Source organism: Tupaia chinensis, unplaced genomic scaffold, assembly GCF_000334495.1.
Source record: "Tupaia chinensis unplaced genomic scaffold, TupChi_1.0 Scaffold000213_1, whole genome shotgun sequence".
In the NCBI taxonomy this organism is placed as follows: Eukaryota; Metazoa; Chordata; class Mammalia; order Scandentia; family Tupaiidae; genus Tupaia; species Tupaia belangeri.
The window spans coordinates 995,499-1,015,502 of NW_006159688.1; the positions used below are offsets into that span (position 1 = coordinate 995,499).

A 20,004-nucleotide genomic window follows, 5' to 3' on the forward strand; every position below is an offset into this window, starting at 1 on the left:
CTGTGATTTTCAAGCCATCAGGCTTGGGATTTGAACCACAGTCAGCTATATGACAGTCCAGTGCCTTAGCCACCATACCATCTGCTAGGATCTTGTTTTCTAAACAAAAAGAAATGATGCTGTAGTAGGCCTGTAAGAAAAATATTTTCCTTCTGTGAAGCCATAAGCCACCCTTTACAAAACCGTGTGCTCTACCTAAATAAAAGCTGCTCCAGATGTAAAAGAGACGTTCATATACTCATCACTCCACACATATTTATTGGTCACTGACTAGGAATTAAAGGATAAGGAATACGACACAATCCTTATCCCGTAGGAGACTATGTAATTACGAGGAATATAGACATGTATAAAGTAAATGATCATAAAAATAGAATGAACGTCAGTTTTAGAAAGGTGTATAAAATATTCCCTTCATCATCTACCATGCACAAGATTGTGTACTACATGTAATGGGGAGAAGAATATCGGTAAACTCTCCAAAGCTGGAAGTCCATATGGCTGCTATTTCTACAACTGCTATATTTTCCTTGACTCTTGGTGAAAAGCATAGCGAAAGTTTATAAAAGGCATGGGATACTGTGGGAACATTAAAGAGCCAGTGTATCAGAAGACTTCGAGCTGCCTCTGCAACCACAGACCAGTAATGGAGCCATCATGCTTTGTGAGGCTCAATGGGCACAAGTCAATTCTTTTTTCTCTCTAGGAAGACAGGCTTTCAGAAAAAAATGTAGTACCCTTTCTCATAGAAGACAGAGACAGGGTATTACGGAATCAGGATATTATGGAATCATGATTATATGTCTTCATATCTGGTGGCTGGTAGATGATTGCTGTATTTTCAGAAAGAAGCGCGGGGGTTATTAGTTCACTTGGTTCTTGCACAAGCGAAATGAAGTCAAAGTTCTGAGCTCAAATGCCACATGGATCAATTTAACATGGTTCTTATTTGTGGCAATAGGCTTTACATATTTTTGAAATTTATTTATTTACTTAGTTTTATTTGACCAGAGAGGGACAGAACAAGAGAGCCAGAGAGAGAGAGAGGGCGAGGAGGGAGAAAGCAAGTCGCCAGGTCCGGGACTTGAACCGTGGACGGCCATGTGGGAGTTCAGTGCCCTTAATTACCATGCCACCTGCCAGCCCCTAGGGTTTATATATTTAGCCTCAGCCACCCTTGAAAAGATGAAGTGAAGACATAGACAAAAATAGTGGCTTATACAACATAAGTTCATTTACATAATTATTAAAACTATAGGTGATAAAACAATACCATCATCTTTATCCTAAGACACAGCATGTTCTTTCCTAACATTTTTTCCTCTTTTTTTCTTAGAAAATCCAATGTGCCACTTTTATGGGGGATGAAAACCAAACTGCAGAGATCCAGTTCCATTTTTACCCATTTTCACCCATCCTGGAGGTACAGATATTTATATTTGTGATTTTCCTGCTACTGTACATTGGCAGTCTCGTTGGTAATGCCACCATCTTTCTCACTGTCTGGGCTGAGCATTCACTCCACACCCCCATGTACTTCTTTCTGGCCAATCTGGCATTTCTGGAGATCTTTTACTCTTCTACTGTTGCTCCCCTGGCTTTGGTCAACCTCCTGACCATGGGGAGAATACCCATCTCTTTCACTGGGTGTGGCACACAGATGTTCTTCTTTATCTTTCTGGGCAGTGCTGACTGTATCCTCTTGGGGATCATGGCTTATGATCGGTTTGTAGCAATCCGGGATCCCTTGCGTTACACTCTCATCATGAGATGGCAGCTGTGTGCTCAGCTGTCTGTGGGAGCCCTGGTCCTCGGTTTCATCCTAGCTTTACTACTGACAGTGCTTATTTTCAACTTACCATTTTGTGGCCACAATGTAATCACTCACTTCTACTGTGATGTACTCCCAGTCTTGAGGTTGGCTTGTGGAGATACTCGAACGCCCGAAGCCATGATCTTCATTGTCAGTGTCATCATTCTTACCATCCCCTTTTCTCTGATCTCCGTCTCCTATATCTTCATTGTGGCTGCCATTTTGAAGATCCGCTCAGCAGAGGGACGGCACAAAGCCTTCTCCACCTGCTCTTCTCATGTGACGGTGGTTCTCCTCCAATATGGCTGCTGTAGCCTTATCTACTTACGCCCCAGCTCCAGCTACAACCCGGAAATGGGCCGCGTGGTGTCTGTGGTCTACACCTTTGTCACCCCTTTCTTGAATCCCTTGATCTACAGCATGAGAAACAAGGAGCTGAAAGATGCACTAAATAAGGTAGTGAAAAGACATTTACTGTACTAGAAAATGGAGTTTCTGGGCTCATATAAAAATAGCAGACACTAATTGCTTAGAAAATGATAAATTCTGGTGTTGGATGACCTAAACATTTGAGGAATGGAATTTGCTACTTTTTTATGTCCTAGTTCTATTGTATGATAGCTTCTGACTCCAGTATAAACTTTGAAAGTAGGTTGTCATTTAAAATGCAAGAAATTTATTTGAGCAGAAATTTGTTTTGTTCACTGATTCATCCTCTGTGCCTAGAACAGTGGCTAAAATAAGTAGAAACGCCAAAAGGTTTTATTTTGGTTGCCTAGAACAGTGGCTAGCTTAGTTAGACACTCAATATGTTTTTATTGAGTTAATGGGTGATGGCAAAGAACTTTCCTGTTTTGTGTCAACTCTCCACAATGCTGTGAAGAGCTTGACATACGTGAGGCATTGAACCAAGTATTTGTAGCATAACTGAAAGGTATCTCTTCTAAGACCACTAACAGTTCTTTGTTTCCTCTCATAAACTCTTGTTTTTCTTTCTATTTATTTGGGAAATGTTTACTATGAGACAGCTTAACATAGAGAAGTTATATATATTGTCTGGTATATATTGCCTTTTAAAAAACAATCTTGTTATAGGGTATATGCACTTGCTAGAAAGGGACAGGGAGAGACAGAGTGGGGGAAAGTAAGAAATCACCCCTAAGGGGGGATGGTCATGCCACAACCCTTTCTCCTCCATTATCCTCTTGGGATTTGGGGCACACATGCACATGTGCCTGGCTTGATTTTCAAACTGCTCAGTTAGGGACTCAAACCACTGTCAGCCATGTGGGAGCCTAGCACGTTAACCATTATGCCACCTGCCAGGCCCCAAGTATTTACCATTTTTCATTTTGCTTTGTTTTGTTTTTTAAAAAAACAGAATTGGTGCTGTTCAAAATTGGAAAATATATCTTCACTGTACATTCTCTTTATTCAGAATGAAAAATGTCAGGAAGGATTTAAAGGATTAATGATTGTTTTGTCGAACTGATATGAGAATTTCCTTTCTCCATTCTTTTTTGTTGTTGTTGTTGTTTTCACTATAGGGTATGTGTTTGCCAGAGAGAGACAGAGACAGAAAGAGGAAGAGTGGGAAATCACTCCCCTAGGGTGCCACCAGTCCTTCTCTTGGGTGTTTGGACATGCATGCACATGTGACTAACCTGATTTTCACGCTACTGGGTCTGACACTTGAACAGTAGTTAGCTATCCGCCACCTTAATAGCCATTCCACCTGTTGGCCCCTCCTTTCTCCATTCTTGTTCTGTATCTTGTTATGGTTCATCTTTTAAAATATTTCCATTCATGGGACTAGCAGGTGGCATAGTGGTTAAGGTATTGGACTCCCACATAGTCGACCACAGTGTGGTTCCCAGACCCAGCAACTTGAAACTCATGCTGAGTGCATGTGCATGTGTACCCAAAATCCCGAGAAGAGAATGGAGGAGAAGGGATTGCTGCATGGCTATCTCCCTCGGGGGTGATTTCTCTCTGTCTCTCTGGAGAGCTCACACACTCTATGGCAAAAATCTCTAAACATTTTTTTCATTCATAAATATAGTACACATCTAGAAAAATTGGAAAACAGATGTGAATATAGTTAAAAAAAAGATTAAAAAAAATCCCAACTACAGATACTTTTTGGGTATTTTATACATCATGTATATTACCTTATGCAGAGTTTTTACATACTACTTTTTCCTTTAACTTATAACATAAATATCTGCCATACTGAAGTATCTTTGTAAAATATGATTTTGTTATCACATACCCATTTTTCATTATTGGCATTTAGATGGCTATACATTTTTCACTATTGTAAGTATCACTGAAGTAACTGTGCTTGTATTTAATTCAGTTCATGTAACTCTGTACATTTTTAAGATTAAAATCTCGGGACCAGCAGTTAGTGTAATGGCTATGTTGCTGAACTCCCATGTAGCCAACCGTGGTTCGAATCCCGGACCTGGTGGCTTAAACTCACGCCAGACCCGTGTGCGTGCGTGCCCAAGATCCCAAGAAGAGAATGGAGGAGAAGGGATTGCAGTGTGGCCATCCCCCCTGGGGGTGATTTCTTGCTTTCTCTTTCTGTCTCTCTCTCTCTCTGTCTTTCTGGCAAGCGCACACACCCTATAGCAAAAACCTCTCCAAAAAAAAAAAAGATTAAAATATTTAACCCCCCCTAGATACACATTGCCAAATGCATTAAGGAGGGAATATTAATTTATACTCACACCAACAATTTACATACATGTTCACCTTGTAATTTCATGGTCAACAAAGGGCTTTCTTTTCTCATTCCTTCCTTTTCTCTGTCTTTTTAAAATGCTTTCTACTCTTTGTCAATTTGTTGTTGTATAATGGCACCTATTTATCTGATTTGCATTTACTTGTTAATCTAATCCTTCTTGTTACATATTTTATAGCCATTTGTAATTTTTTTGGTGGATTTTTCAAGGCCTCTTTAAAGTTTTAGGATTGAGTCTTATATCTTAGTATTTTATATGAACACTTTCTATAATATATATGGAAAATATTTTGTAAGTTTTTAATGGTTTTATCTATATTCGTATATATTTATCCTTCTAAAATACAGTATTCACATTTTTGTTGTGTGATTTTTCCAGTTTTATAACAAATACATTCTCAAAATTCTTCCTGAAATCATACACATATTCATTCATATTTTGTTTTGGCAGTTTATCTTTTTTTAGAATTATTTTATTAAGTTTTATTTATTTATTTAAATTTGAGCAGAGAGGGACAGAGTGAGAGAGAAGGAAAGTGAGAAAGCCAGCTGCCAGGTCCGGGACATGAACCGCAGTCAGCCATGTGGGAGCCCAGCGCTCTTAACTACCATACTATCTGCTGGCCCCTTGCTGCTTTTCTTTTACTTTTTTTTTTTTCCAGAAAGACTTTTGCTATAGGGTGTGTGCACTTGCCAGAAAAACAGAGAGAGAAAGAGAGAAGTTCCTTCCTCCCCACCCACCCTCCCCCAGGGAATGGCCACACCACACTTCCTTCTTCTCTAGTTACCTCTTGGGATCTTGGGATTTGGGGCACTTGCACACACACACCTGGCATGAGTTTTAAGCCACCAGGTCCACAACTTGAGCCGTGATTGACTATGTGGGAGTCCAGCATTGTAATCATTTTACCTTTTGCCGGTCTCAAAATTTCACATGATCTTATTTGCCACTTTAGAATTCATTCTGTATGCTATGCTATGAGACTTTGGCTTTCCTACCAAGATACATAACTGATTACTTCAGCATACTTTCCTTTTTTTTTTTTTTTAAATAATTACTTATTTACTTTTTATTATTTTTATTCTTAAATTGACCATAGAAAGAGAAAGAAAGCAAGCTGCCAGATCTGGGACTCAAACCATGGTCAGCCATGTTGGAAGTCCAACATTTTAACCATCATGCCACTTGCCAGCCTTACTTCAGCATACTTTTCAAATCATGTTTCCACAGAATTGAGAGGTCCTCTTTATTGCATACTAATGCATATTTATGTTAAGCACTGTTTCCTGGCTGCTTACTCTGTTCCATAAAGTGTGTTCCCTGAGTCAGTATATACTTTTACCAATACCACATTATTTGTATCACTGATGCTTTATAATCATTTATGTCACAATATTAGAACTTGCCAGAAAGTGTGCCATTGGTCAAAAGTTTTGGAGTGTGCTTTCAAGTAGGTTGTGGTGGTTTTAAAATATGTCTACAAATTCTCGTCCCCTCCCACCTAAACTCTCTCTTACAAAGTGGAGCCTAAGAGCTCTCCCTTTGAGTGTAGGTTGCATGTGATCATTTATTTCTCGGACTCACTCTGTAGCCCAGCAGTCACACACTGCTCAGGAGAAGCCACATTCACAAGGTGACTGCCATTTGAATCCCCAGCCTGGTTGATCTGAAACATGTCAGCACATATGTGAGGGTCCAAGTTGCAGTGGACTGGGAGACTGGGAAAGGGCAGCTTGGTGTGACCAGACTTTGTGGAGGGTGCTCATTTTCTCTCTCTCCATCTCTTTGTCTCTCACTCTCATATGCACATTATCACGAATAAAGAAGAAAATTAGAGAGGTAAATCTTGAAAAAAAATTTAACTCTAGCTCCTAGAATGTGGCAAATGTTATAGTGTTTGACTTCCGATGCTGGGTCATAAAATATACCGTGGCTTTAGCATCTTTATATTATTCACTCGGGGAGAAGCTACCATGCCCTGAGGACAATCAAGAAGCCCTATGGTGTTGTCCATGTAGTGAGGATCTACGTCTTCGTACGAACTGTCAGTGAGGAACTGATGCCTCCTTCCAGAAGCCATGTACGTGAGCCATCTTGGGCACAGATCCTTCAACCCTCGTCAAGCCTTGGAGCTCCAGCCAGCATGTTCACTGCACTGAGCCAGGAACACGCAGCTAAGCTGCGCCTGATTCCTGACCTTCTAAAGCTCTAGGAGATAATAAATGATTTTTGTTTTGAACTTCTAAGTTTTAGGGAAATTTTGTATGCTGCAATGGCTGAAGAACATAGAGTGTTGAGGAGCATAGCACTCAGTGTCTTGGGAGTGATTGCAATAAACACAGAAATCACTGAGAAGCTGAGTGTTAATGATTCATGTCAAGATTCATGATGTTGTGGCTGAGAGGGCCCCTCTGGGTGCCAGGTATGGATTATATGTACCCTCTCAGTGGTGGTGGCAGTGGTGTCTGAGGAGCATATGCCCCTGAAGCGGCCACGGAGCTTAGTCTGTAGCAGGGGTGTGCATAAAGCAGCCACAGAGCCGAGGTCTGGAACATTAGTTCATGAAGAGCGGCCATGGCACTGAGGTTTGATGCATGTGTGGTGTTAGAGGGAGGGCAGTCTTTTCCCCAGGGTTTTACAAAAGTACCTCCTCTGCATGGGTTACAGAAGTATCTCCATCTCCAGTGGGTCTTTGGAGACAGTGGCTGCTGTTTAACTCAGTGTCAAAAGCTGTTTGCCATGGAACATGTTCTTAGAGTTGGTGTCACTGCAATATACAGGGTCCACTGCTGAGGAAGTTGCAAGAAGCCACTGGCTCTCCCAGGGGCTGTTCTTTCATGGCAAATGCTATTGGATTCTCCAGAATTCAGGTCACAGGGGACTAAGATGGCACCGCCTCAGAGCTAGTACAGATATCTCCCCCGCCCTTCTTCTTTGACCCTAGCTATCTAGCTATCTCTGCCAAACTGGTCTCTTCAGTGATCCTCTGTGTTGTTATTCTCATTTGTAACAACACTGTGTTGTTATAGGCTCTTAATTGAACTCTTGAGTCCTTTCTGGGATATTTTATTTTTGAGTACCTGTTTCTTCTCTTTCTTTTCTTTTCATTTGTTTTCCTCACCATGGGGATAAAGGCTAGATCTCCTGCTCTGCCATCTTGTTGACCTCTCTCAGCTCATCAGCAGTTTCTTAAAGGGCATTGCATTCTGACTCTGCTGTATTTTTAAAGGCATGACACTCACTCAATTCTTCTATTAGGTATTTGGCAATAACTTCAAATTTATATTCGGTAATTATGTATTCAATACATTCTTTTTTTTTTTAGAAGTTTTTGCTATAGGGCGCATGTGCTCACCAGAGAGACAGAGTGAGACAGAGAGAGACAGAGAGACAGAAAGAGAGAAATCACCCCCCAGGGGAGATGGCCACGTCGCAATCCCTTCTCCATTCTCCTCTCGGGATCTTGGGCACGCATGCATACGTGCCTGGCATGAGTTTAAGCCACTGGGTCCAGGACTTGAACTGCGGTCGACTACATGAGAGTCCAGCGACATAGCCATTGTGCTAACTACTGGTCCCTCAATACATTCTTAAGGGGCTTTTGGAATTAAAAAAATAGTTGAATACTCTTGGATGACATAAAAATCCAATGTTGTCAAAAGAAAATTTTGTTGCATTGTTCTACATAACAGTCTAATATATTTTAGAGGATATTTTGTCTCAATATATCATGTATTTTATACAAATTTGTAATGTTTTTATATCTCACATCCACTCAAATTATTTTTGTCCAGATTAAGCTTGTTTGGAATGACAAAAAAAGCTAACATCCACTTCATGCATCCAGATCAATGTCTATTATGTTTTAGGTCCTCAAAAAAGACTATCTTTGGGACCAGCAGATGGTACAATGGTTACAGTTGATTGTGGTTTGAGTCCTGGACTTGGGGGCTTAAAGCTCACACTGGGTGAGAGTGTGTGCTTGCTCAGATTCCGAGAGAATGGAGGAGAAGGGATTGGAGTGTAGTCATTATCCCCCCTGCAGGGTGATTTATTGCTTTCTGTCTCTCTGGCAAGTCCACATGCCCTATAGCAAAAATTTCTCCCTAAAAAACAAAACAAAACAAAACAAAACAAAACCAGTATCCAATCACAAAGTCTCTCCATAGTTTAACTCCTTTTATATTACAATATTAATTTTTAAAGTTTTTTAATGAGGAGAGCACCCTCCACAGTATCTTGTTGCACCATGATCCCCTCCCCCTAGCCTTCCAGCTACTCAGGATCTTGGATACAAGCCTGTTCAGCATGTTTCAGATAGACTCACAGTCCAAACTTGTGGTAGGCTATGTGGCTTCTGGCACTACAGAGCAGTATGCTACTGCATACTGGAGGCTGGGGCTGAAATATTAATTGTTCACTATATTGCTTGTTTGTTGTGTGACTTGCCAATATGTTATTTAAAACGGAAATTCTGAGCTAGATGGTGACATCACAGTAAAATGCAATGTTCTGCAAAACTGATGCATATCGGGGGACCAGCAGTTAGCGTAATGGCTATGTTGCTGGACTCCCACATAGTCGACCGCGGTCTGCGTCCTGGACCCGGGGGCTTAAACTCATGCCGGGCACGTGTGCGTGCATGCCAAAGATCCCGAGAAGAGAAAGGAGGAGAAGGGATTGCAGCGTGGGCATCCCCCCGGGGGGTGATTTTTGCCCTATAGCGAAAACCTCTTAAAAAAAAAAAAAAAAGAGAGAGAAGAAAACTGATGCATGTCGGAATTTTTCTAGCTTGTACCTAGAGACTCCCTGAGTACCCTGGGCAGGTGTGCCTATAATTTGGGTTGGCTGAAGCCAGGGGTAGATCATGGCATCAAGATCCTGTAGGGGTTCCTGCCTCTGCCTCTCTCACTCGTGGGAGAAATAAAATAAACTTCAAAACCAAACCAAACACAGAATTCATAGGCATGATATTGGTGAGATGATAGAGATCACTTGACTTCTACAGACACATTGAACAGGCAGCTATACGTGGGTCAACTCCTTCTGAGAGAAATTCAGAAGCTAGTGTAGAGACTTCTGTACACTAAGAAACTGAAAAAAAACCAAAAACCCACACTGGAATGGGTTAGAACATCTGAAACACACTGGCACCACAAACCCAACACTAAGCACAACACCTTGCCATTGTGAATGAACCTTCGTCTTCTAGCTTCTTCCTGCCAGAAGCAAAATGTTTGGAGGATAGATTTAGCATCCCAAGTTTTACCACACAAGATATTAGCTAATAAACCACCTAGCTCTGGAAGCCGTTGGGGACTGACACTTTCAAGTCCCCAAGGACCATAGGGAACAAAGAAATAGTTCTCCATTCTCCCCTCAGGATTTTGGGCATACATGCAAACACACCCAGATTGATTTTCAAGTTGCTGGATCTAGGACTTGAACCATGGTTTACCATGTGGGAATCCTCAACTACCTCAACCACCATGGCTACCTGCCAGTCCCCAAAGAGATAGTTTTAAATGTGTGTATGAACAGATTCAATGGGCTCAGCATGGAATCCAGTTTCTCCCACAGACTCTATATTTCCCTAGCTGGTGCCCAAAGGTTGGGTTTCTAACTAGCATGCACCTTGGAGCCAATAGTGCAGGTAATTAATTGTCATCAAGGAGCTTAAAGGTCACATGGGCACTTCTGGTCTTTTTTCCCTGGTTTTCTCCAACAGTAAAATTAGCTTATCCCTGGAAGAGTGTGTGTGTATATTTCCCCACCCCCGCCACACACACATTGAGGCAACTCAACTTTTTTTTTTTCCTTCCAATAAGGCATGTACACTCCCCAGAGAGATATAGAGATGAGAGAGGGAGGGAAAGTGAGAAATCACTCACCAGGAAGGATGGCCATACTGCAATCTTTTCTCCATTCTCCTCTTGAAATTTTGGGCATGCATACACACGTGCCCAGTGTGATTTTCAAGCCGCCAGGTCCAGGACTTGGAACTGTACAGTCAGGCAGCCATGTGGGAACCAGCTGCCTTAACCTCCATGCCATATGTCAGCCTGCACCCCAATTGTTATAGCTTTTACTTGAGGGACTGGCTTCTATATCTCCTAGCACTAGTAGCTACAGGAGCTCAGCACTCATATGAATACCTCAGAGCACTAATGGGACTTGGCACATTCTAGCCTCCTGGGGCCCAATAAGTGCACAGATGGCAGTTTGGACAAGCACAAGAGTTTGAGAGGCACCCAGAATTTCTGGCCTGAATAATTGGTAATTTATCTTAATGATGAACACAAAGCCAGATTCTCAAGACTGGGAGAAGTGGGTATTTTATCTAATGAACAGAAATCAACATAGAGAATCAAGGAAAATGAAGAAACAAGGAAATATATTATAAACAAAAAACTAAAATAAGTCTCTATAAATGAATACAATTTAAAAATAAATTAAGTTTTTGTCATAGGGCACATGTGCTCGGTGGAGAGAGACAGAGAGAAACAGAGATGTATATAGAGAAAATGAGAAATCATCCCCGATGCAGTATGGCCACACCACAATCCCTTCTCCTCCATTCTCTTCTCAGGATTTTGGACATGCACATACACACATGTCTGGCATGATATTCTTTTCTATTCTTTTTAAAAAAATGTATTTATTATTATTATTTTAATTTTCTATAGGACACATGTGTTCACCAAAGAGAGAGAAAGTGAGAAAACAAGCTACCAGGTCCAGGACTCAAACTGTGGTCTGTCATGTGGGACCACCAGGTCCAGGACTCAAACTGTGCTTGGTCATATGGGTGTCCAGTGTCTTAGCTACTGCCACCTGCCAGCCCCATTGATTTTCAAGCCACCAGAATCAGGACTTGAACTGTGGTCAGCCATGTGGGGGTCCAGAACCTTAACCACTGCTCCACCTCCTGGACTCTTCCCAATCCTAATTTTTTAAAAAAGGTTTTTATGTATTTTTTCTTTCTTTTTTTAAGAGAGAGATTTTTGCTATAGGGCTTGTGCACTCACTGGAGAGACAGAGAGACAGAAAGTGAGAAATCAACCCCCCCGCCCCCGGGGAAAGGCCACATCGCAATCCCTTCCCCTCCATTCTCCTCTAGGGATTTTGGGCTTACACGCACATATGCCTGGCTTGAGTTTGAAGTTGCCAGATCTGGAACTGGAACCATGGTTGACTACGTGGCAGTCCAGTGACCTCTATTACACCATCTACTTGTCCCTCATTTAAAAGTTTTGATATAGGGGATGTATAGTTGCCAGAGTGATTGAGAGAGAGGAATCACCCCTCTAGGGAGGATAGCCATGCCACAGTCTCTTCTCCTTCATTCTCAACTCTTAAGATTTTGGGCACACATGCACATGCACATGCACCTGATGTGTTTTTTGAGCCACTAGGTCTAGGACTCACATTGTATAATTGGCTATGTGGGATTCAGCTGCCTTAACCCCCACACCACTTGCTGGCTCAAATCAGCACTTACGCAGTGAAGATGTGATGTATCTGATAGAGAATTCAAAATAATGGTCATAAAGTTGCTCAACAAGATGAGAAGAATGTATGAGCAAAATGACAATTTCAACAAACATATAAGAAATATTAAAAAGTATCTAACAGAAATGTGAAGTTCACAATAAGTGAACTGAAAAATCCAATGGAGGGTTTGAATACAACTATATTAAACACAAGAGAGAATTAGGTCATTGGAAGTCATCTGATCAGAGAAGCAAATAAAAAAGACTGAAAACACTTTAAGAGATTGATTACACACCACTGAATGACTCCATATATGTTCTATGAAAGTCCCTAAAGAAGAAGAGAGAGAAAAATGTAGAGAGCTTATTGGGAATAATAATGACTGAAAACTTCTCAAGTCTGGAGAAGAAAGTAGACATTGAAATCCAAGAAGCCTAGTGGGCAATAAATATGAAGATTCTAAAGAGGCTCACAATGAGACATATTGCCATCAAAGTATCAAAAATTAAAAAGAGAGACAAATCTGAAAGCAGCAAGAGAATAGTGATTTGTTATGTACAAGTAAATCCTATAGGACTGTCAACAGATCTTTCAATAGAAACCTTACAGGCAAGAAAAGAGTAGTATGACATATTCAAAATATGAAAGAAACACATACACATACACACACACACACACACACAAACACACACACACACACTCTCCCTCTCTCACACACACACAATGCCAACCAAGACTAATATGCTCGGAAAACCTGTACTTTGGAAATGAAGGGGAGAGAAAGCTTTCAATCAAAAGCTGAGGAAGTTTATCATCACTCTATCTGCCTTACAATAAATGCTAATGGAGCTTTTCAAGTTGAAATGAGGGATGCTAAGCACCAACACAAGAACATAAGAAAGTGTGAAACTTGTTGGTAAAGGTAAACGTATAGACAGATGAAAGTATTTTATTATAATGCTGGTGGCAAATCTCTTTTAATTCTACTATAAAAGGTAAAAGACTAAAGAACTAAAAATAACTAGGGACCAGCAGATAGTATAATGGTATGTCACTGGACTCCCTCATGGCCAACTGCAGTTCGAGTCCTGAACCTGGCAGCATAAAACTCATGCTGGATGCATGGAGAATGGAAGGGAAGGAATTGGGGCATGGTCATCCTCCCTGGAGAGGTGATTTTTCACTTTCTTTTTGTCTCTCCAGCAAGTGCACGCATCCTATAGCAAAAATCTCTTTTAAAAAATAACTAGAGGGAGATCAGTAGGTGGAGTGGTGGTTAAGGTGCTAGACAATCCCACATGGCTGACAACAGTTTGAGTCCCAGACCTGGTGGCTTGCTTTCTTACTTTCCCTCTCTCTCTCTTTTTCTGTGTCTCTCTCTGGTCAAATTAAAAAATAAGTGAATGGATAAATAAGATTAAAAACAAATAGTTAAAAATATCTATAACTGAAATATATTATGGATATATAATATAAATAGCTATAAACTGTAACATCAAAAGTTGAGGAGAAGAAAGATAAAAACAGAGTTTCTATATGCAAGGCAATTTAAATTATTCACAATTTAAAACATACTGTTTTATACTGTTATAAATATTAGATATTTAGTATAAGCCCAGTGTTAACCACAAACAGAATTTCAATGGAAGTTGCAGAAAAGAACAAGAGAAATAAGTCAAAACCTATCAACAGAAAACAACAATGAAGCATAATGAAGGACAGAAAGAAATAAAAGAGACAAAGAAAGTATAACACAAACAGAAAACATCAAAATGGCAATAGTAAATCCTTCCCTAACAATAATTTAAATGTCAGGATCAGCAGTTGGCATAATGGCTGTGTCACTGAACTCCCATGTAGTTGCCCATGGTTCGAGTCCTGGACCTGGCGGCTTTAAACTCACACTGGGCACATGTGCATGCATGCATGCATGCATGCGTGCCCAAGATCCCAAGAGGAGAATGGAGGAGAAGGGATTGCGGCATGGCCATCCCCCCTGGGGGGTGCTTTCTAGCTTTCTGTCTGTCTCTTCTGTCTTTCTGGCAGAGTGCACATGCCCTGTAGCAAAAACCTCTCAAAACAAACAAACACTATGATTTAAATGTTAATGAGCTAAAATCCCAATAAAAAAAGAGTGGATAAATGGATCTAAAAAAACCCCCCCCACAAGATCCAACTGTAGATCCAGTATAAGAACTTCACTTCAGATTAAATGACAAATATAAGCAGAAAGTGAAGGAATTACAAAAACAACTTTTTTGGACCAGAGGGTGGCATGGTAGTTGAGGCACTGGATCCCACATAGTCCATTCCATGGTTCAAGTTCTGGACCTGGCAGCTTGACGGCCATGCTGTGCATACATGCATGTGTGCTCATGGTCCCAGGGGAGGGTGGAGGAGAGGGACTGTGGCATGGCTGTCCCCCCGGGGTGGTGGTGGTGGTGATTTGTCATTTTCTTCCTCTTTTTCTGCCTCTCTCTTTGGTGAGCACAGAAACCATGACAAAAATCTAAAAAGAAAAAAAAAAAGAAAGAGAACTTTTCTTAGTTCCTTCATTATGTCAGTAGAAGGAAATACATAATATCACAGATGTACAGTGTAGGAGACTCAGACTTTCCCTTTTTTCAAGTTGCCATTGATTCTGAACCACCTAACTACTAAAGATAAAGCAAGCATTTGTGCAGAGCTAGAGGCTATGTCCAGCTTCTCAAGTTGAGAAGTATGCAAAGATTCACCAAATGGTGGTTGAACACATAAAGTTGCTTCATCCCCCACAAGGTGCTTGTGCTTACCAGAGAGAGAGAGAAAGACAGAAACAGAGACAGAGACAGACAGGTTTCTTTAACTACTGGGCTACAGGGCAAGTCCCAAGTTTGTAATTTATAATGAACATGTACACACACTCTAGCCAGTTACTTACTGTCCCCACTGATACCATTCTACAGCTTTTAAATAATGAGAAAGTCACATGGCAACATCTGACTTCCAAAAGACCTCCAACTGAAACCACTTTGGGAAGGAGGATGTCTTCCCAAGTTAGATACGCATGGAATCTTAGCACTTCATCTTTCTATCCTTAGGAGAAAAGAAGGGTAACTGCTGTCTCATTTAGTCATGCCCAAGTTGTTCTTTTGGGTCATCGGAAAAGTCATGATGCATTTTCCTATGCAACCCAATATTTTGTTTTCTGATTAAGAAGCAGCTAAGAAACCATCCCTATCAGAGTGGAAAAGCATGACAGAAGCCTCTCCAATGTGTGAAAATCTTCAGCATACAATAGAAGTAAATAGAAAGTAGTAGTCTAATTTAGAAATGATACTCAGTGTTTGACGCTATCTTAGATATTAATAAGCATAATCCTCTGGTTTTGTATGTTCTGAGACTAAAGCTTTTTATGGGCTGAATTGTGTCTCCCCAGATTCATATGCTGAGGTCCTAAACCTCAGTACCTTAGAATAGATTTGGAGATGAGGTATCTAAAGAGGTAATCAAGATTAAGTAATGTCATTAGGGTGGACCCTATTCCAACATGATTTATAAAAAGAGGCGAGTAGGACGCAGACAAGCACAGAAGAATGACCGTGACAGAGGGAGAAGACTAGTATCCCCGAGTTAGGGATAAAGGCCTCAGAAGAAATCAATCCTACTGACACCTTGAACTTGGATTTGCAGCCTTCAGAAGTGAGGAAATGCATTTCTGTTTTTTTGTTTTTAAGGCTTTTGCCATAGAGCGTGTGTGTTTGTCAGAGAGAGAGAGAGAGACAGTGAAAGGGAAAGTGAGTAATTCCTCTCTAGGAGAGATGGCCTTGTCACAGTTTCTCTTGGGAGTTTGGGCACGCACACATAAGTGCCCGGTTAGAATATTCAGTAAGCCATGCTGTAAGCAAGTGACCTGTCATCCAGGGTTTGTGGCTCCATTTATAGAGCACAGACACTGACTTCTCTTTATCAATGACAGTCTGAGATGGCATCTTCTTCCAGTATAAGACTGTTTTGTCCACACAGAAAAATCTTTTGTCTGGTGTCGCCACTTTCATCAGTGGTTTTAGCCTCATCAGCACTTGCTGCTTCCACCCTGCACTTTGATGTTATGGAGATGGCTTCTTTCTTTTTTTAAACCTCATGAAACAACCTCTGCTACCTTTTACAGTTTTCCTTGGCAGCTCCCTCACCTCTCTCATCCCTCGAATAACTGAAGAGTTAGAGCACTGCTCTGAATTAGGCTTAAAGGCATGCTGTGACTGGTTCGATCTTCCATCCAGACCATTAAAACTTTCTCCATATCGGCAACAAGGCTATTTTACTTCCTTATCATTCATGTGTTTACTGAAGTAACTTTTTTTTTTCTTTTTTCTTTTTTTTCCTGGAAGGCTTCCCAGAGAAAGACACAGAGACAGAGAGAAGAAGGAGAACAGAAAACATCCCTCCTCCTCCCATGAGGAATAGTTATACTTGAGACTTGTTAATTTATTATGAACAGAAATTTATTTCTTCCCAATCGGAGGCTAAGAAGTCTAAGTTTAAGATACTGGCAGGTTTGGTTTCTGGTGAAGGCTTTGGACTCTGTGTCCAAGATGACTTTTTTTTTTGCTATAGGGCGTGTGCACTCGCCAGGAAGCCAGAGAGAAACAGAGAGACAGAAAGTGAGAAATCACCCCCCCAGGGGGGATGGCCACACCACAATCCCTTCACCTCCGATCTCCTCTTGGGATCTTGGGCATGCACGCACATGCGCCTGGTGTGAGTTTAAGTCACCGGGTCTGGGACTCGAACCAGGGTCGATTACATGGGAGTTCAACAACATAGCCCTTATGCTAACTGCTGGTCCCTCAAGATGACTACTTGAGTGCTGTGTCTTTACAGGGTGAAAGGGACAAAAGATAAAAATGGGAGCCAGCTGGTAGTGTGGCGGTTAAGGCACTGGACTCCCACATGGCTTACTGCGGTTCAAGTCCTGGACCTGGAGGGTTGCTTTCTCTCTCTCTGTCTCTCTGGAAAGCTCACATGCCCTATAGAAAATTAAATAATAATAATAAATAAAATTAAATAAATGATTAATAAAAGAGAAAAATGGCATAAGCTGGTTTCTTCCATCTCTTATAAAGCACTAATCCATTCAAGGGACTTAATGACTTAATTACCCAATACAACATCATTTATTTGCCCTTAATTCTCTGGGCCAACATTCTGGCTGAGTGTCCCGATCCGCAGGGCAGGTTTCCTGAGGGAGGGAGTGAGAGATGGGACAAACACACAGACACACAGAGTGGAGACAAGACGAGGTGCTGATCAAGTCTTGTTTATTAAGGAAGAATTGTGAGCTTATATACAGGCTGGTGGGCACCAATCAGTTGCTCGAAATGCAAATGAGATAGAACAGTGTGAGCCAATCATTGATGTGGGTGGATCTCTCCCATTGCCTAGAAACCCAACTGCCCCCAGGGAGAACAGTTGGTCACATGATTTCTGAGAAATGGTTTGCTCAATGAGGAAGTAAAACCTAATGGTTTCCAAGATGGTGGATAGCTCAAGATGGCTTCCGTATGCAGTGCCTTCCACATGTCCCCCTTTTTTATTTTTTCAAAGAGAGGAGAAACACCTGGGGGAATCGTGCCTGTCTTAGGTTGGAGTCGTTTTTTAGAGCCACATGTCCATCCTTACCCGTCATTGGAGAATCCCATTGCAATGATGGGTTTCCTGTCTTGGGTGGGAGGACTGTACAGCTGTTACAGGCTCAGACTCTCTTACCTGTCTTTGTTCAGCGCCTCAGGCAGGAGCACAGTCTAGGCCCTGCGGTCTTCCATCTCCAGGTTGTGATAGTGGACTTGGATAGGCTGCATTTTTATTGAATCGATTTGTTGTTTAAGGAATGCCATGAGCTTATTAAAAAGTATAGGCCCCAAAGAACAAACAATCAGAAGGCCCAAAAGAGGACCAAGCAAGGGGAGTAAAAATGGGAGAAGTCTGTTCCACGTGGTCCATAAGGGATTGTTGGCAAATTGTTTTCTATATTGAAGAAGATCTTCTTGTAATTGGTTGAGCTTGTCACAAACTCTGTCGGACTTGTTGGCGTAAAAGCAGCAGCGTTCCTGTAAAGCAAGACAGAGACCACCACCCCCCTTCTGCCAAGAGGAGGTCTAACCCACGTCTATTTTGGAGTACTACTTCTGCAAGGGAGTCTTATTGGTCCTGAATGAAGATAACTGTGGAGGCTAATTCCTGATCATCTGAGATAAGACCCTCAGTGACTTGGCATAGATGGAGAGAATAACCCAAGCCAGTGGAGCTGACAGCTGTAGCTGCGGTGATACTCAGGATAGCCAGAATGGGAATAAATTGTATAGCGCGTTTGGATCTGCCTGTGATGAGGTCGAAGGTGGGGACGGGGACTGGTTCATCCCCCTTAACAATCTCTATATCAGGGATAAGAATGGCAAGGGTACAGGAATATCAATGGCTCTAAGGATAAATTTCCCAGTCCTGTCCTATTAAATTTAGGTTTTGGTATCAAGGGATGGATGATACCTGATTCATTTTTTCCTAAGCCTTTTCCTGGTGCTAACATTTGTGCAGTAACTGTATCAGAAGAGCTGAACACAATGAGGCTCATTTGTGATAACAAATCTGTACCCCAAATGTTTATGGGGAGACCTTCTATAATAAAGGGTTGGATGGTTCCTTGGTTTCCCTCTCTGTCTGTCCACTGTAATACTTTAGTGCTCCTTTCTGGATTCTGGCTTTGACCAATGCCTTTTAGGTGGGCAAGGGTTGGTGTTAGGGGCCAAGTTTGGGGCCAGTTGTCTTTTCTGAGAATGGTAACATTGGCTCTGGTGTCTTGTCCAGAAAATTGTTTACCATCTAACCATAAAGTAAGCATTGGTTTCTTTGGGGAAATTTGTTGGACCTAATAGGCATCTGAGGAACCAAACCCTTTTTCACCTTGTGAGGAGGTTTGGATGTTATTTGGAGTGGAAAGCAGTGGAAGGAGGAGTTGAGCTATGCACTTTCCAGCTGTAATAGTTGTGGAGGGGAGCCATAATTTTTATCTCTCCCTCATAGTCATTATCTATTACTCCTGGAAAGATTTGAAGTCCCTCCATAGCGGCACTACTACGACCCATGAGTATTGCAAAGGTGTTTGGAGGTAAAGGGCCAAAGATTCCAGTAGGCAAGGCCTGTACCCCCATCTCATCTTGGGAGTTAATACTGTGTGGGTGGTGGAACAGAGGTCCAGTCCTGCACTTCCTGAATTTGCTCTAGAGAGATCTGAAATGGATTGTTTGTTGGAACAGTTTGCATTGCCCCCAAAACTTGTTTGGGTATGGGGGCCTGGGGCTGGCTCCTGTTTCCGTTTCCCTGAGAGTGAATGAGTGGTCTGCCATGGATATCTGTTTTGGACCTGCACTCGTTGGCAGGATGACGTCCCCTCTGGCACTTACTGCATAACTCAAGGGGTCGATTCTGTCTCTGATCTTTAATATTTTTTGTTTTACATTGTTTTGCCATGTGTCCTGGGCGACCGCATTTAAAACAATTACCTCAATTACTGCGGTCAAGGAATTGGCGGACGGTGTACCCTTGAAGGGCAGCGGCCATGGCCAATCCCTCTTGGTATGCTGATCCAATCTCTGAGCACAGACGTATGTACCCTGTCAGGTCCGTCTTTTTTCTATGTGGTCTAATGGCTGCCTGACAAGAGGCGTTAGCATTTTCATACGCCAGTTGTTTTACAAAGTCTGTACTTGCATCAGCATTACCGAATATTCTTTCTGATGTGGTAATTAATCGATGCACAAAGTCAGAAAAAGATTCATCAGGCCCTTGTCTAATGTTAGTAAGGGAGGTGCTCAAATCTCCTTTGGCAGGGAGTTTTTTCCAGGCCTTTATGCCTGCTGTATGAATTTGTGCAAAGAGCCCTGGGTCATACTGCATTTGATTTTCATTGTG

General features: G+C 41.7%; 2 protein-coding genes across 2 annotated transcripts in view; one reads left to right on the forward strand and one right to left on the reverse strand.

Annotated features, from left to right (window-relative positions):
• The first annotated feature begins 571 nt into the window (after window positions 1-571).
• On the forward strand, window positions 572-6,775 carry LOC106734759 (olfactory receptor 10V1). Its single transcript, XM_014587439.1, has 3 exons — window positions 572-643; window positions 1,337-2,269; window positions 6,503-6,775. Exons 1-3 carry the CDS (start codon window positions 572-574, stop codon window positions 6,773-6,775), a joined length of 1,278 nt encoding a protein of 425 aa, XP_014442925.1.
• An 11,052-nt stretch (window positions 6,776-17,827) lies between these two features.
• Window positions 17,828-20,004, reverse strand: part of LOC102468420 (olfactory receptor 10V1) — an 8,292-nt gene continuing 6,115 nt past the window's right edge. The window contains exon 2 of the mRNA XM_006147401.3: window positions 17,828-18,179. Coding sequence (XP_006147463.2) covers window positions 17,972-18,179 — 208 coding nt within the window. The 3' untranslated portion in view covers window positions 17,828-17,971. The remainder of the gene's footprint in view (window positions 18,180-20,004) is intronic.

Coding starts and splice junctions, on each gene's coding strand:
- LOC106734759 (XM_014587439.1), top strand. CDS start 572: ATGGGATACTGTGGGAACATTAAAGAGCCAGTGTATCAGAAGACTTCG. Junction 644..1,336: donor GCCTCTGCAACCACAGACCA/GTAATGGAGCCA, acceptor TTTTTTTCTTAG/AAAATCCAATGTGCCACTTT. Junction 2,270..6,502: donor TGAAAGATGCACTAAATAAG/GTAGTGAAAAGA, acceptor CCGTGGCTTTAG/CATCTTTATATTATTCACTC.